The sequence below is a fragment of the Danio aesculapii genome, chromosome 17 (assembly GCF_903798145.1).
Source record: "Danio aesculapii chromosome 17, fDanAes4.1, whole genome shotgun sequence".
Classification (NCBI taxonomy): Eukaryota; Metazoa; Chordata; class Actinopteri; order Cypriniformes; family Danionidae; genus Danio; species Danio aesculapii.
Genome location: NC_079451.1, coordinates 20,749,254 through 20,768,443, shown reverse-complemented (window position 1 = coordinate 20,768,443; position 19,190 = coordinate 20,749,254). Strand labels below are relative to the sequence as shown.

Genomic DNA, 19,190 nt, shown 5'->3' with positions numbered 1-19,190 from the left:
TGATGGTGTTTGCGCTTAAACGTCTTCCCTAAATTAAATTAAATACTTAAGTAAATTAATGCTTAAGTCTATTTAACTGATATTTTAATTGTATTACAACATCGATGCTGTAAAAGGAACCTTATGAAATTGAAAATAGTCACATTAAGCTTTCATCTGAAGTTTATCGGTAGGGTGTAAAACACTAGTTGTGCATTTAGCCAATAGGATCAAATTTGATATGCTATTAAAAATAATCTGTGATGAATTCTGAGCTGAAGCTTCGCAGACTCATTCACACCAGAGATTTATTTTACATGTTATTAAAATGGGTATAATATGTCCCCTTAAAACAATACTTTAAGACATTGAGCAGATATTTAGTTAAATGATTAATATGTAAATAAAAAATAAGCAAGCAATATAGTGGCTATTTTAGATGGCACTAAATCCACAATGATGACTGGCTTTATCTTGCACTACCAGGCTTCACACAAAGGGTGTGGACACCAGCGCTTCTCAGCAAGACTCCGAGCACAGCTGACAGTGAATCTGCAGATCTGAGGTGCTGGGTGGAGATTTGGGGGTGGGGGGCAAGGTAAATAATTCATGATGTAAAAAAAGAGAGAGGGTGAGATTTAAAATCAGGCACGAGACAGACACATTAGCCAGGCCTGATGCAGAGCGTTTGATGTGCACATGTTTGTGTTTAGTAAGCAGTATTACTGTAATTACTGCTGCTCTGCATATGAGATGTCTTTGGAAAGGTCTGTCATTATAGAAGTTCTCATCTGTTGAATTACATCTATTGCATGACCTATTTGAATTAGCTACTATTTATGAGAAATGTAGTGGTAAAACATACCAATTTTTATATTTTAATAAGTTTATTATTGTTGTTGTTGTTGTTGTTGTTAACTATAGCGATTTTGGTAATTGAATTGAAGCTGGCATATAAATAAAACAACATTTTTAAAGTTCAAAAGCAGAAATTTTGAAAATGAGAATTGGTGTTAATATAATAATAATAATAATAATAATAATAATAATAATAATTTGTAGTAGTAGAAAATAAAAAAAAATAAATGTTAAAACACTAAATTAAATGATTTGGGGGACTTTAAAGTTCTGCAGAGCAAAAGAAGGGTCTTAATTCAGTAACATTTAATATAAGAAACAGACACAATCATGATGGTATTGATAAAATTCACACTTCATTTGCAGACTTTCAAGCCCACTGTGCAACAAAACAAATCGGCAGATAAAAACACACATGCTGTAATCAAAAGTGTCTGATTTATGATCAGGAATTACTAAGGGTTGAGAACCAATTAAAATGGAAAAATAAAAACTAAGAATATTTCACAATATTATTTGTATTTATTACCTGTATTACCTGTGAATACAACCTTAGCAAGCATATTTTTAACATAAATCTTGAACTTGATCATTTAAGTATGAATTTATATATATAAAAATAAATATAATCTCATTTTAATGCCATCATCCTATCATAAAAATAAACAAAACCTTATTTTATGCCTTGAACTAATCATACAAGATTAATTTGAAGCTAAAAACACAAAACTTTAACTTTTGATTATTTAGTATCGCCATTTTTAAATGTTTCATCACGGTTTTTTTTTAAAGAATGGAAAATAAGATGCAAACCACATGATGACTGCAGCTGTTTTTAGAGCTCAAGTGGTCAGAATGACCATTTTCATTGACAAAAGCAGAAACTTGTCTCGGGACAGGGAGGGGTGGCCACTGACCACAGACAGGCCGTGTCTTGCAAACAGATGCTCTCTAGACAATAGATCTGGAGAACAGACAATTATATTATGAAATACAAATACATGAAATGTAAGAGAATCAAAATCATTCCTAAATCAAACCAGTCCAAGCTTTCAGATTGCCATAAATATATATATTTGAAAGAAAATATTAAAACAATTGAACACCGAAGGAGTATAGGGTCATTAATCTGCTTTGGATGTGCTACTGACTGAACTGAACGAGTCAGGCAAAAATGCAGTTTTTATTTTATCTTCAGCTTTTCATTAGTGATTTTTCATTTATTGAAAATGCAAAAATGCAGTTTATAGATTTGTGTCTGTAATATACAGTTATAATATATACATATATACCAAAACAATATATGATAAAACACAAAATAAAAGACTCCCAAAATCATCAAGTCCAATATGGAAAAAAACTGACTTCCACTAATGTTAAGATTTTTGTGCTAGATATGTATGCAAATAAATGCATATTTTATTACATTTGTGCCTGTCAAATAAAGGATTTTTTTTTTTTTTCAAAATGCCTGATTATAAATGACATTCTACAATAAATTGTGAAAATGTTCTGAAACAAATCTAAACTTGGCTTTACCTAATATGAAGATTTATGCAGATTAAGGCATATATAATTACATATAGGGTAATTTGCATATTTAAACATTTTAGAAAGCTTGTAATACCAAATTTTTTTCTGATTCCTAATGTAATCAGTCAACTTGGCGAGTATGGCTTTTATATATATATATATATATATATATATATATATATATATATATATATATATATATATATATATATATATATATATAAAAGCCCATTTGCTAAACGAACATTGACTATTCCTGAGGTTTTATTGATGCAGCCTCAGAAATTGTTTTAAATTTAACTTTAGACTTTGAGCCAAATCTTTCCCTGAGAATAGATAAAAATGCTGCAAACAGGATAAGGCTGTCCTTCCTAATCTGTGCTGTTTTCTGTGTTATTGAAATAACAGCGGAGCCTTCACACAAAAAACCAGGACAATAGAGTTTTAACTTCCAGCATGACACAACTGGTTTAACTTAAGTAAAATCCCTGATCTGTATAGAATGATGTAATATATATATATATAGATCAGTGAGTAAAATCTATCCATCAATCAAAAAACATAAAAGAGCAACTGAAAATTCTCTTTAAATTATAATTTATAGTCTTCTAGTAAATCATTTTTCTTTTTTAAAATTCTGATTGATTTGAAATTTAAAATAAAGTGATTTAGAGCAAGGGCTCACAGCAAAAAGATCGATGATTCGAGTCCTGGCTTGTGTGGAGTTTGCACGTTCTCCTTGTGTTCCTTTTGGTTTCCTTTGGGTGCTCTGTTTTTCTTTAGCATAAAAAATAACAAAAATGTGTGATGTTTTCATGCTATATTCAATTTTAGAAAATGATACAGTAGAAATAGACAATATAAATAACATCTAAAATTGTGATACTACAATAACCAATGCCCAGAGGTGGATTTAACCAATAAGCGAAATAATCAGCCGCTTAGGGCCCAAGGAAATTTGGGGCCCCTATAAAATACATAGAAGTAAAAATTATACATATAACATTGTTTTCTATCATATTTTTTATGGTGAGAGTCTAACAAATTTCATTTCTTTAACCTAATTATATCATATACACACATTTTTTTTTCACCCCCACTCATGGAGCAATCCAGCAGTCAAGTCAGGTAAAGATTTAATTTATTAGTTTCTATATTTTCATTCTTTTTAGTTATGAATTAATTTTTAGAAAAATCATTTAAAAATGTAGAGATATCATTAAGATAAAACATAAAACAAAAAAAATAAAACAGCAATATATATATAAATAAAAGTACAATGGTTTTATTAAAGGACCGTTTGGCCCCATGGCTGTAACTGCTTAGAGCTCCCAAATATAATTAACGACAATACTATATTTTTATTTTAAATAATTATTTGGAAGAAATAGCCCATAATCACACCTTCATAGAATAAACAAATATTGAAATTTTACTCAACCACATGCATAATAAGTACAGTAAACCCTGAGAAACCCTGAGTTTTCCCATGTCTATACAAGTATTCATAAGAAACACTACTGAATTTCATTCATTCATTTTCTTTTCAGCTTAGTCCCTTTATTAATCAGGGTTCTTCACAGTGGAATGAACCACCAACTTATCCAGCATATGTTTTATGCAGCGGATGCTCTTCCAGCTACAACCCATCACTGGGAAACACCCATTCACACAAAAACACTACGGACAATTTAGCTTACCCAATTCACCTATAGCACATGTCTTTGGACTGTGAGGGAAACCGGAGCATCCGGAGGAAACCCACGTGAACTAAGGGAGAACATGCAAACTCCACACAGAAATGCCAAATGAGGCTCAAACCAGTGACTTTCTTGCTGTGAGGTGACAGCGTTTCCCATTGCGGCACCGCGCCACCCACTTACTGAATTTATAAATGATGTTGCTTGACAATAAAATATTTACAATTTAATAGCCTATATTTAGAAGCTTTAAACATGTTCAAGCATAGACAGACAGGCAGACAGACAGACTGATAGATATTACTTACGTAAATCACATGAAGATATCAGAAATCCTCAAGTATTAACCTACATGGTCCTGAGAGACGATCGTGAGCGCGCGTCGTGCCCCCGCGGTGAGCGGAATGGAAAAGTTAGTGTGGAGAGAGAGAGTGAGAGAGAGAGAGTGTGTGTGTGTGTGTGTGTGGGAGAGAGAGAGAGAGCCGGATCTCCGTCGCCATTACTGCCTGGAATGAGAGGGGAGGGGATGACTCTCCGGTTACACGCATACCACTCTTACTGCTGAAAAATCACACAAAACAAACACGTTTGTGGATTTTCGACCATTATTCCGAGAATTTTCTGTAAACGCGACCAAACAGGAATTAGTTTTGGGATCGCATCCGTGGAAATTAAAGGAAATAGTTGGAATGCCACCTCCTGTCTGTGGTGTCGGGAGCTGGGAGCGACCATGTTAGGTAGGGGAATGTACACGGAGTATGTGACTTTCTAGCCTGCTTTTGATCGTCTGTTTCAGTGAATTTGAGCAAATGTGTGAATTACATCCACGAGAAAGCGATAGTTGTGTAAACGCGCAGATTTGTCTGTCGCGCTTGTGGTGCGTTGTGTCGGTGTCACACTTAACTAGCTCGGGCTAACTGGGAAGCTAGCAAGCAAAGGAAGCATCTAATGCCTGGTTACAGGCAAGGCCCCTGTCGATGCGAATAAAACATGACCAAATGAACACATGCCAAACAAATCTGAATCGCCGTGTTATTTAACACAACAAGCGCCAGCGTGTATTTAATTAAAACTATTCTGATTTGAATTTCAGTTCCAGCGGTTTAAAAGCAGTGAGAGGATTGAGATGTGTTTTGAAGTAAAAATAAAACAAATTCTTGCTAATTTGAAGTGTAGTTGTCATAGCGAATAATTCACTCGACTAGTTGTGTGAATCGTGGCATGCGCATCTGACCGCGACTCCCCCGTTTAACAATAGCGCTGCTGCCCGGGATTCCTTCTCACCTTCAGCAGATGCTGCTGTCTGCTTCACATCCTCGCTTGAGAAATACAGCCCGCCGTCATTAAGAAACAAGTCTCGACATTAATGTCCGGCGTTCCCGTGATTTAATGCACGCGAGCTTCCGTCGTTGATGTGCCACAAACGCGGCTCTTATTTACGATATTGTCAACAAAAGGGTTTATTCGGCCGAAACGAAATGTATGTCATCATTTACCTGCTTGATGTCTCTCAATGACATCATGGGAAAATAGTAAATAGTCTAGGGTTGAGAATTATGAGAAGTATTTTATAGACTCTTTAATTAATAGAACTCTAAAAGCCATTGGCATTTCTAAAGTGAAACGCTGTTTTGATGTATTTCATCTGTTAGGTATTGATCTTGTGTGGCGTGAATCGATTTGTGAGCTGATTGATCTTTTGAGTCGGTTCTTTTGCAGTGAATTGGTTAAACCTATTCCAAGAATGCTATGAAGAAAATGTGTGAATTGCAGTGTCCTTTAAAAGTCCTTACCCAGTAATAATAAATGAAATGGGAGTTCATTAGTTAAAACACTGTAGGATTTTCTGTGAAACACAGAGTGAAAACCTCAGTTATCCTTCACTTCCTGTATATGGAAACAAGATGCAATGACTCAGGCTGTCATTCTGTCTTATATATATATATATATATATATGCCTTTGTGTTTCACAGAAGGAAAAGTTATGCAGGTTTGCAATGACACAAGAATGAGTAAATGACACAGTTTCCTCAAATGTGAATCTTTGAAAGAAAGTGAGAGTATCAAGCTTAACTATGAGTGTTTGTATTTATACTCTGTGTCGTAGGGCTGTACGGTATTGGAAAAATTAGACATTACGATATTTTTTATTCTGCGATTATATATTGCGATAGGAATACAATTTCACCAGATGAGTTGAAAAACAGTTTGGAAAGAATTTATAATTTTAGATTGATTGGGATGATTCTGTAGGGGAGTGCATAAAATATAACAAACAATCTACAAGCATAGATTAATTCAATAGAGAAATTAAATAAACTGCATTTTATTGTTTTCCAAGGAGTCGAACTGTATTCAGGTATACAGTAATTGAATAAACAAATGTAAAAAATACTTTTTAATCTTTGTTTTTTAAACAATTTAATGAAATTAATCTTTATTCATTTGTCAAAGTAACAAACAGTACATTTTCTCATGTCTCAATGCTTTTAAAACCCTCACATAGTCACAGGCTTCAAAAAACACTTGGAAAATGATTAGTTATAATCCAGACTCAACTTTGCATATGCTCGCGATGTGACTATTGCGAATATTCACATTGCGATACCGATGCTAAACCGATATATTGTGCTGCCCTACTGGGTCGTTTCTAAAATACTTTTTGCTGGTATTTTGTTTATCATGATCAGAATGTTTTGCAAACCAGTTGATTTGTTGCCTTATTTCTAGTACAAGCAATAACTTTTATTTATCAAAATAACATTCCTTAAATGCCTTTTAAAATGAATGAATGAAAAGTGAATGAACCTAAGCCAGGGGTGTCCAAACTTGGAGTTCTGGTGTCCTGCAGATTTTAGCTAAAACTTGCCTCAACACACCTGCAAGGATGTTTCTAAAAAAAACCGAGTGAAGCTACAGTAACACTGCATTTTTCTCCCCATAGACTTCCATTCATACTCGCGCAAATGCGTCAGACCGGAAACGCAAACTTGTGCGACAAGTTTAGCAGTTCGCTGCATTGGAAAGTTCATGCTTGGGGAACTCTGACTTGCGAAATTGCATCACGTGATTGCGTGAGACCAATCGAAGATCAAAACATAACCTCTTTAGAAAGAAATGTAAAATATGGACCAGTCGCTTGCTTTTTTTGATGTTTAATCATCTTGTTTATTCCCACCCCTTTTGCAGCGCCATATGAAAGAATTTTGCGTGCACAAACTCTAATGTGACTGCAGCATAAAGCTACAGTCACACTGGGCTTTTTGTGTGGGAAATTTTGTTGTGCGGCGCTGCGAAAAGGGGCGGGATTAAACAAGATGATTAGACATTAATAAAGTGAGCGATTGCTCCATGTTTTTAATTTCTGTCCAGAGAGGTCATGTTTTGATCCTCAATTGATCTCACGCAGTCAAGTGATGCGATTTCGCAGGTTAGAGTTCACCAAGCTTGAACTTTGCACCGCAGCAACCTGCGAGACTCGACGCATGACCCTGCGTTTCCGGTCTGACGCATTCGCGTGCGTATAAATGGAAGTCTATGGGAAGAAAAGTCAAGTGTGACCGCAGCTTAAGAGCTTAATTAGCTAGCCCAGGTGTGTCTGATTGGGATTAGAACTAAACTTTGCAGGACAACGGCCCTCCTGGACGAGTTTGGTGGGCACCTCTGACCTAAGCACTTTGTCAGTACTTCAACAGTACTTACAGTATGCAAGTCATTGAGTTAGTTGAACAGACTTGTTATAGTAGCTAGAATCATTGCTGATCATTGTGAAATTCTAAACAACAGTTTGAAAATATTAAATATGTTTTTCAGGTGTGAAAGCCTTGGTAATATTGTTACAATGATAAATATCACTGCCACTTTTCAGATATCAGTAATGATGTATACTATTTTACTTTGCTTATTGTGTAAACATAATAAAAATGCAGAATATGATATGATCAGTGTTTGGAAACTCTGTGCTTGATGTTATTGAGTAATTTCATATTTTTGTATTGCAGGAAGGTGATAAGAGGAGGAAAAAAAGGAGTCATCCGGGACAGATGATCTAGAATAAAGCTACATCGGCTTTTTCAAAAGTGAGACATGAAAATGCGCCTGCACTAACAAATGGAAGTACGTGCTTGCCTTGCCGGCATACTTCGCTTAGCATAACAAGCAATGAGAGGGGCAATATAATGGCCAAGAATAAGGAGACCCGTCCGACATATGCTGTCAGTGTCGTCGGGCTCTCAGGCACTGAAAAGGAAAAAGGAAACTGTGGTGTAGGTAAATCCTGCCTATGCAACAGATATGTACGCCCCAGTGCGGACTGCTACTACTTTGAGCACACTTCTGTGTTGAGCACAATTGACTTTGGAGGGCGTGTAGTGAATAATGATCACTTCTTGTACTGGGGTGAAGTGTTGCATCGAGGGGATGATGGCGTCGAGTGTAGGATTCAGGTCATCGAGCAGACAGAGTTCATCGATGATCAGACCTTCTTGCCTCATCGGAGCACAAACTTGCAGCCTTACACAAAGCGGGCGGCGAATACGAAGCTTCAGTCTGCAGAGAAGCTGATGTACATTTGCACAGACCAACTTGGGTTGGAACAGGATTTTGATCAGAAGCAGATGCCCGATGGCAAGCTCAACATTGATGGCTTTGTATTGTGTATAGACATAAGCAAAGGATGCAATAGAAAATTTGACGATCAGATGAAATTTGTCCACAGTCTTTATTCTCAAATTTCCAAGGCTAAAAAGCCCATTATCATTGCTGCAACAAAATGTGACGAGTGTGTTGAGCAATACCTAAGGGAAATCCAGACGTTTGTTACAGGTAAGAAGAATCTAATGTTGGTGGAAACATCTGCACGAGCATCTGTGAACGTGGAACTCTGTTTCAATGCTCTGACACAGCAAATTGACAAAACCAGAGGTAAACCCAAAATCATCTCTTATTTGGAAGCGTACAAATCCCAGAGACAATTAGTAGCTTCAGTCTCAGACAAGTTTGAAAAGCTCATCGTTCAAACTGTCCGAGATTATCACACAAGCTGGAAAATTGTGAGCAATAAGTTGAAAAGCCACCCAGATTATGAGGAGTACATCAATTTAGAAGGCACCAAAAAGGCCCGAAACACTTTTTCAAAGCACATAGAGCAGCTGAGACAAGAGCATATCAAGAGGCGGCGTGAGGATTATCTTACCAGCCTGCCAAAAATTTTTAATAAGTTGCTTAACAACCTGGAGGAAATTGAGACGATGAGTTGGACTGAGGCTCAGAGCCTTATGAGGAGCAGGCATGAATTTCAATACTGTTTCATTGAGTTAGAGCACACGCCGTGGTATGAGACAGACCACCTTGATAAAACCGATGACAGAAGAGTGCCCTTCGATATCCTCCAAACCATGCAAGGAGAGAGGATTTATCAAAACCACGTCCAGCATTTGATATCTGAGAAGAGGCGGCTGGAGATGAAGGAGAAATTTAAGAAGACGCTGGAGCAAGTGCATTTCATTAGCCCTGGCCAACCGTGGGAAGAGGTCATGTGCTTTGTCATGGCGGATGAGGCGTACAAGTACATCACTGAATCAGATCGCAGAGATGTTTACAGTCGGCATCAGCAGGAAATAGTTGAAAGGGCCAAAGAGGAGTTTCAGGAAATGCTTTTTGAACACGCAGAGCTGTTCTATGACCTCGATCTGAATGCGACCCCGAGCTATGACAAAATGAGCGAGATTCATGCTGTACTTAATGAGGAGCCTAGATACAGGGCTCTCCAAAAACTAGCCACAGACAGGGAGTCCCTTTTACTGAAACACATTGGGTTTGTCTATCACCCCACAAAAGAAACATGTCTCAGTGGCACGGCCTGCATCGATCTCAAAGTAGAGCAAGTCCTCGCCAACCGTCTAGTTCAGCTGGATCACGGTCGCTCAAATATCTACTACAACAGTGCCAACATTGAGAAGGTTAACTTATGTCTTGTGGGTAGAGAAGGACTGGCACAGGAGCTTGCAAATGAAATCCGAGCTCAGTCCACTGATGATGAATACACCCTTGATGGGAAAATCTATGAATTAGACCTTTTGCCTGTGGATGTCAATTCCGGCATGCTTTTGAACCATTCCTGGATATCGACTTTCAAGCCCCATGGGTTCTTTTGTGTCTTCAGCTCTATAGAGTCGCTTAATTACATTGGTGACCGCGTAAGCCGGATCCGAGCAGAGATTGCCCAAAGCAGAAGGGATAGGTATAGCCAGCCAGTGCCATTCATTCTCATTCTAGCAAATCAGCGTGACAGTGTTTGCAAAAACATGCCTATTTTGAGGCATCAGGGCCAACAGCTTGCAAATAAGCTACAGTGTACTTTTGTAGATATACCCACCGGCACTTTTCCCAGGAAGTTTAATGAGTCTCAGATAAAACAGGCCCTCAGAGCTGTGCTGGAGGGATTGAAGCACAATTTCGACATGATGAGCCCCATGCCCTCCATTAAGGATCTGTCTGAGACAGATTTGCGGATCGTCATGTGTGCCATGTGTGGAGACCCGTTCAGCGTGGATCTCATTCTCTCACCATTCCTGGATTCCCATTCCTGTAGTGCCGGACAGCCCGGGCAGTGCAACACATTAATCCTTGACAAAATCATCGGCAATGGCCGCAGGCGCATACAGGTCACGGTGCTCTCTTACCACTCCTCCATTGGAATCAGAAAGGATGAATTGGTGCATGGGTACATTCTAGTTTACTCAGCAAAAAGAAAGTCTTCCATGGCTATGCTGAGGGCGTTCCTGGCGGAAGTCCAGGATGTCATTCCAGTTCAGCTGGTGGCCATTACGGACAGCCAAGCGGACTTTTTTGAGAATGAGGCGATAAAAGAACTGATGACTGAAGGGGAGCACATTGCCACTGAAATTGCTGCTAAGTTTACAGCTCTCTACTCCTTGTCCCAGTATCACAGGCAGACTGAAGTTTTCACACCGTTTTTCAATGAGGTTCTTGAGAAGAAGAGCAACATAGAAAGCTCCTTCATGTTCGACAACACCAGGGATGGAACCGGCACCAGCGAAGACGTCTTCCCGCAGTCACCCCATAGCCATTCGCCCGCTTACCAATACTACCCTGACTCAGAGGACGATGGAGAGGGGCCACCACCCTACAGCCCGATTGGAGATGATGTGCAGCTTTTGCCCAATCCTAGTGAACGGAAGTACAGGATTGACCTTGAAGGTAATGAGTACCCACTTCACAGCACACCTGTTGGAGATCACGAGCGTAACCACAAAGTGCCTCCCCCGGTAAAACCCAAGCCCAATGTGCTGCCCAAACCCAATGTTAAGAAGCTGGACCCCAACCTTCTGAGGACCATCGAGGCTGGAATGAGGACGTCCAGGTGGACACGAGGTCCAATGATGGGTCACGGCGATGACCTTGAAGCATCTGACAACTATGCAGAGCCAGCAGACACTCTCCAACACAAATCAAAAGGCTACAGCGATGATATTTATGCTGTACCAGAAGATGCACACAGCAGATCTGTCAAAACCCGCAACTCTTTCGGCGGACTAGCTGTGCATGTGGATGAAGAGAACGGCTTTGATTCCATGTCTAAGTCTCAGGGTGGCAGAAGGCCTTCTAAGTATAAACATCGGTCCAAGATCCTCTTCAGCAAGACAAAAGCTTATCATAGACGAGTGCACTCGGATGTCAGCGATGATGAGTCGGGGCCTGCGACACAGAAGAAGAAGAAAGGAAGGGGCAACCGAGGAAGTGAAGAAGACCCGCTTCTCTCACCAGTGGATCCTTGGAAAGGAGGGATAGATAATCCAGCCATCACATCAGACCCAGAACAGGATGAAAGGAAAACGAAGAAAAAGAAAGCACCAAAGACCAAGGAACCCAAAAAGGTGAATTACTGGTTTTTACATATCTATTCAGTTTAATATATTTGACACTTATTTTTCACATGTACAGTCAATTATATCTTAGGACTAAATGTTTAATAAATAGATTTCATTTTGGATAATAATATATTTTAATAAATTTAATAGAGTTTATTTTTTTTCGATATTTTTTACATTTAATTTACCATTGTTGACATTTAAAACTGACTTTGAATAAATCTTTAAAACAATAGTCATTTAAGATGGTTTTAAAATCTGAAAATGAATATAATTTTTCACCGACATAATTTAAAACTACTACACTCTTATTATTTGTCAATTTTAATATTTGTGCAGTCTTTAAAATGTATTATTTATAGATGCTAATGAATAAGTGGATTAAAGAGCACAATTACATAACATTCAATTTTCAAATTACTCATGTCTAAACAAAATTAAACAAAATGAAATGTGGTTTTTATCATCAATATGTCATCTTTTCTTAGCAGACAAGGTCAACAAAGACCACAAAGCCATTGTACCCACCAACTCGAAGAAATTGGGAGAGCAATTATTTTGGGGTGCCTCTTCAAAACTTGGTCACTCCTGATAGACCCATACCTTTATTCGTTGAGAAGTGTGTTGACTACATTGAGCGAACAGGTACGTTTGCTGATTCTCTTAAGCTGATCACTTGAGTTGTATCTGAAAAGGCAAATGTTGTTTGTCATTTCTCTAGCTAATGGCTATTTCTTTGGCTAGTTTGGAAGCAATAAGTCATTCATACTTATCATTTTTGTTCTCTGAATTTCTTATGTAGTCTGTTACAATTGTAGCAAGGCAATTGTACCAATGAAATTCTATATTTATCCATTTCACGTTGCATATTTTGTGAGTGAAATTCTGTATGCAGTTCAAATACCATCAATCTGAAAATGAAAGAAATGAATAAGGTAATAAATGCTGACAAAACAGGAAGTTGACAGGCAGGGTAGGAGGAAAGTCCTTTTCTTAAGTTATTGAATGGATTTTTATGACACGTGTTATGATGATCTAATTTTTCCCAGAGCTCCTTGCTCCGTTAGATTGTGGTTTGCTTTTATATGGACACCGTGAATTAGTTGTAAACACTGAGGCCCAAGCATATGTCATAGCAAGGGGCGTCTTAATGTTATTTCAGGACATGCTGACCATATTTGGACTAGGACAAAGTCCACTTCATATACTTAAAGCCCTGATAGGGCCCTTTAACTGTGACAGTTTGTTTGGTTACAACGTGCCCTTCACTACCTTGTTCTGTAACTGTGTTCAATGGAAACTCTGACTAACACTGCTGTCAATAAAGCTGACCTATAATATAGCTTGAGGTTTCATTAGCGAGTAGATGACACCCACATACTGCCGTTCAGGTTGGCTGTGGCTGTACATGAGTGAAACTCATGCATGGATGAAACCCACTGATGTGGTTTCTGAAGGAAATTATTAAGCTGCTGTTTGTGGTTTTTATGGTGTGTACTGGAAGTGGGCAAAGTGTCTGTGGTGAGCATAATACTTGGCCAATTTGCTTGTTGAACTGGTTCTTCTTTGTGGTGATGCGGCTGCAGTGCTCACTCATGAAGCCTAAACGTGATAATCCGAAACTTCTGTTTTGCTGATCTCATAGTCACACGTAGTGCTGTGTGCACAGTTAATGTGCAGGACGATTGATTTATGTTGCTGAGTGGCTTGACTCTTTTTGTGACATACAGGTTTGTGGAGCATAGCGAAGCATTTAGCAGTACCTAGCTATGATTTTTTTCATTTTTGATGTTAGGGCTGGACGATTCTGGCAAAAATGTGAATCACGATTTTTTTGCTTGATCAAGATCACTATTTTCTCACGATTCTGTAAATAAAATAAAGGTTAATAAGATTAGCCTATTATTATTGTTAATTTTGAAACGTATGGTAAAACAACAATAATAATATTAGGCCTATGTGTAGGTATACTGTTGCTAAAAATGCTAAATTTTGTATAGTCATTATGGTGGACTTGAACAGTGTTTCAATATGTCCTATTTGTTAATTCACAGTAAAATTATCACATTAGAAACTATTCATAAATTTAAAGTTGATTTATTATGTTTAAGACATGTGCTTGTCATCTGTTATTGACAACATTATTAGACCATTTGTTTTCACTGGTAAAATTAGTAATTCTGTCATTATCAGATTCCTTCTTGCATTATATACAAGCTAGGGTTGTTCGCTATGAATGAAAAAACATATCAAATGCTTGTTGTAATCATAACTCTAAAATGCGATATGATCATTTAAATGATGTGTGCACAGGTTTCACTTTCACTTCCTAGTTCGGCTCATGGCTGCTGTCACTGTGAAAAAAAACACATACATGCAAATCAAGCCTCCCGCACGGCCCTCAAATGATTTACAACTTCATTACCTGTTATTCACACCCTATGCAGGTTCTGTTCACCAGAGTAGGCGTCATGTGTGCACATGCGCGTTCTCTGAAGTAAACAAACACCTCGCGGTCAGCTCACATGTAATTTCGCGGCCACAAATACATGCGAAGACAGAAATGACATTTCTGGGTGAATTATACCTTATACAGCATGTGACACTTTTAACACCATTTGAAGGTGTCAATGTTTCTGTGAAGACTTGTGCGTCCACTTTACCCTTATCTCCTGACCTTGAAAATATAATTGGCTGAATCGTAGAAAAGCTGAATTAAGATCACGTGTAGGGTCGAATCAAGATCGTGATCTTTTTTCGATTAATCGTGCAGCCCTACTTGATGGCATGATGAATGATTGAAGTACTACGCATTTTTGTCTCAGTCGCAATGGTCTCAAACTCAATTCCTGGAGGGCCGCAGCTCTGCATAGTTTAGCTCCAACCACCTCCAACTCAAATCGCGATCTCGATTTGACCCCCTAGACCAGGGGTGGGCAAACTCGGTCCTGGAGGGCCGGTGTCCTGCACAGTTTTGCTCCAGCACTAATCAAACACACCTGAACATGCTAATCAGTGTCTTCAAGATCACAAGAAATCTATAAGCTGGTGTGTTTGATTAGAGTTGGAGCTAAACTGTCCAGGACATTGGCCCTTCAGGACTGAGTTTGCCCACCCTTGCCCTAGACGATCTTAATCCAGCATTTCTACAATTCTGCCAATCATATTTTCAAGTTCAGAAGAGAAGCAAAAGCGGCTGCAAGAGTCTTTTCAGTGTTTCACATACACTGCTCAGCAACATAGACACCTCCAAATGATGTTGAAAGAGTCACATACTGTATTTATAAGGTATAATCAACCTAAAAATGTCCTTTTTGTCTTCATATAATGCTGTATTCACGACATCACACATGACGTGAGTTGCTGACCGTGAGCTGTATCACAGAGAGAGCGGGTGCACAACCTACTTAATGATAGACGCGCGCGCATCTACTTTAGTGAAGAGAACCTGCATAGGCTGAGTTACAGGTAATAAAGTTGTAAATAATCTTCAGTTTGTGGCACAGAGTGATCGTTTGAGAGCCGCGCGGGAAGTATGAACAGCACTTAGCAGTGAAACTGAAACCAAAAGCGTGTACATCATTTAAATGATCATATGGCATTTTAGAGTTATGATTGCGACAAGCATTTGATATGCTTTTCTTTCATAGCGAACACACAGTTGTGCATGAAAATAAATGTTTACAGTGTCAGTATAACTACTCAAGCCTATGTAATGTTGATTTTACCAGTGAATTAAATGGTCTAATAATGTTGTCAATGACAGATTGCAAGCACAGCCCTATATCTCAAACATAATTCAACATCAGAATTATTATAAGTAGAATTATTTATGGAAACCAGTAGATCTACACATAATATTATTGTTGTTTTTCCATGTTTGAGAAAAAACAATAATAATTGCCGACTCGTATTAAGCTTTATTTTACATCTACAGAATCGTGAGAAAATCGTGATCTTTATTTTAAGCAAAAAAAATCGCGATCCTCATTTTAGCCAGAATCGTGCAGCTTAATAGTCTCTAGCAGTTTTGAACACCTTGATTAGTTGGATCAGCTGTGTTTGATTAGGGTTAGAGCAAGATATTGCTCCAGATATTCGACTTTGAGACCTATGACTCTAAAGCATAAACACATAAATTTGGCCTTTTAAATGTGAATTGTTGAATAATTCCTGAATTATTTCAGGATTTTCCAAATAATTTCGGTATTGCTGCAAACAGGTAAATTTGCTACATGTTCTGTAAATAAATACTAAAATTACAATTGAGTAAGATTCTACAATAATTCTACTGCACTATCTTTATTATTGCTGTTAACAGGTCAATGGATGATAAAAAATTCCTTACATTTCGGTTTAAAAAGGATCAATTTTGTTATTGCTGGTAACAGGTCTTCAGTTTTGTCAACAGCAACAACAAAAAAATCTAACACAAATATATTTTTTTTGTTAATGTTGATAAAAGGTTAATGGACAAACCAATGTTGGATGTAATTTATAATAATATGTGAAGCTTGAACATTCAAAATCTAATAACTAACAATGTTTGAAATATCAACATTATTTTCATATTTGATATTTGATTTTCCTAATCTATATATATATATATATGTACATTTATCATGTGTGTGTATATATCATAAATACTATACTAAATATTTATCATATTCAAATTGTCCTTTTGAATCAACACATTTGTATTGACCTTGGTTAAACCTGGGCCTTTTTTTGGGTTCTTCTCTAGTAAGACAAGATGGCACAATGTGCCCATGGCTGCGTCTGAGCATCGCAGGGCTCTATTTAAGAGGTTTTTGAAAGCATCTTGCCTCAAAGAGCCGCACAGATGAAAAGGTTCATCAAACACCCAGCCCCCCCAAGCCAAATGCTCACTCCCTCCCATTTATGCCCCTCTATCTCACTCTGTACTGCATTGTGAAACCCAGAGGAAATGATAATACTTGACTCTATTTTTTTTTCTGTGGTCAAGAACAAGTATTCCAGCAATCCTCTCCTCCAAACATGGTGTGTGAACACACAGCGTCCTTTATTTCTCCGGGCCCATCCATTCTGAAAACCAAGAGCCTGTGGCATTAAAAACTGTACAGAGAAAATGGACTTTATGGAGGTTTCCTAATTGACTTTCATGGCTCATTTAGGCCTGGATGCTTCATTTATCCATCAGAAGAGTACCCCCATTGTCATTTCCTCCTTGCAGGGCTTTGCAGTAATAACCTTCTTCTGTGAGAACTGTTATGGATATTTAGATATTTATATGAGACACCAACTATGAAACAAACCGTGAACTTAAGATTATGATGAGAAAAACAGTATTCCCAGCAGATATTTCCAAGGCTCGACCATGTCCATTATTAGGCCTACAGGAGTGATTTAACTGAGCTGACCACAGTGCGCTATCTTTGTGTTTCGCACTGACACACTTTGACAAATTTAGAAATGTCGCAACAAATAGAATGCAAATTAGGTGCGCTTTAGTCGACTTGATGTGTTCCCTGCGGATGCAGCAGAGCGTTAAACAGCTCTGTGGAGAGGAGGTAATTTACAAACAGTCCATTCTTGCTTAATTTTGCATGTTGGAATTGTTTAAAATGGTTGCGCAATACAGCTGGAACATTATGTGACTATTTATACAACAAAGCACTTCCTGTGAATGTTGAGCTTAAATATTCAAATTATTTTGTTCGAGTATTTTCCGTAAATGCTTTTGTCAAAATTCCAGTAAAAGTCAAGAAATATAACAATAAATAAATAAATTGCTTAATATTCCAAATTCAAGTAGTTGGCATGTATACATATTCCAATTAGTTAATCAATCTTTTTGCATTTAGTAAATAACACTAGTAATGTTTTAAATGTTGAATACTGTAATTGGAATTTTAGTAGTAATATTTAGCTAATTTGCAATGATTAACAAATTATTTATATAACAATGCATTTTCTAGAAACATTTTAATATATGTTACATTAATATTGCACTAGAGTTGTGATATTAACTGTTTATAAGCTAAATAAATGCTGTATGGAATCAAAATGTCAATCTCCAGCTAAATAAAGTTGAGATGTTGTTACTTTTAAATATCAAAGCATTTGGTAAAATGATTTGAATATGAACTAAAAGAAATTCAAATAGAAAATATTTGTATATTAACATTTGGCTAATTGTAATCGAAAATTCAATTAACTACAAAGTAATTTCTAGAAGTATTTTCATATTAGTTTATAGTTTATATACTTTATATATTTTAAAATACAACTGATTGACGTAATATTTAACAAAACATTTTCCAAAATATTGGGATATTGATTTGAATCACAATGTTGATTTATTTACACAATAAAGGATTTTGGATACATTATTCTTCTAAAAAAAAGTATAATGTAACATATTTTTTATCCAGTTAGAATATTAATATACAACTAGCTGAAGCTGGAATATTAACTAGGCCTAATTTTTTATATCTGTATTTGTACTTTCTTATGGGCTTACAAAATAGCAGTAGTTATTTTATATATCCTGTGTGTAACATCACAACCCGTATTTCGAGTTCAATTGACAATGCTTTGCCAGCTTCTTTAGTTCAGCTGTTGTTGAAATCCACAACATGGACCCGCGGCTGGTTGCGAAGCCAAACACAAAGGCTTCCCTGTGGGCACATTTTGGTGTTAACTTGCAAAAGGAAAGCCCAATAATTTTGATGGGCCAGCAATGCAGCAAAACGGTGGCAGTTAAAGGCACTGATACCATTAAGCGTCAGTTGCAGTTGCTCCCCAGCAGCAAGTCATTGCAGAGGCTTCTGGCTCAAATATGAATGCTGCAAAAGCTTAACAAGCAACGTGAATTGCCAGGAAAAATCTCTGAAATTGCTGTCCCTGGCCTCTGTAGCTAAATGAATGATGTCAAGGTTTAAAGAACCTGATTTGGCCAATGCACACGTGTGATCAAGTGCAGATGCTGCCCCGTACACGAGCTTAACAATACATTACCTCACCAATGACTGGATGCTACCAAGTGTGAAATAAGATATGTACCAGAGAAGCACATATAGCTGAATGACTTCAGTATGCTTTGGCAGACTGGGTATTAGATTAGCAGAAAATGTCCTGCATAAGCACGAATAGCCGGACGTGCAGAGTTGCTTTGATGAATGAAGAAAAAGGCGAGAGTGTTTCAGCACCAATTAATCAACGGACTAATATTTCATGATCGCTG

The 19,190-nt window shown here is 37.5% G+C and overlaps 1 protein-coding gene across 2 annotated transcripts in view; it reads left to right on the top strand.

Annotated features, from left to right (window-relative positions):
• Positions 1–4,560: 4,560 nt before the first annotated feature.
• arhgap5 (Rho GTPase activating protein 5) overlaps positions 4,561–19,190 on the top strand; it is a 58,408-nt gene continuing 43,778 nt past the window's right edge. Inside the window, exons 1-3 of one of the 2 annotated variants that reach the window (XM_056477154.1) lie at positions 4,561–4,807; positions 8,072–11,968; positions 12,454–12,607. In XM_056477154.1, the coding sequence (XP_056333129.1) occupies positions 8,249–11,968; positions 12,454–12,607 (3,874 nt within the window). In that variant the 5' untranslated portion in view covers positions 4,561–4,807; positions 8,072–8,248. Of the gene's footprint in view, positions 4,808–8,071; positions 11,969–12,450; positions 12,608–19,190 lie in introns of both variants that reach the window. The other variant, XM_056477153.1, reaches the window with a different exon arrangement.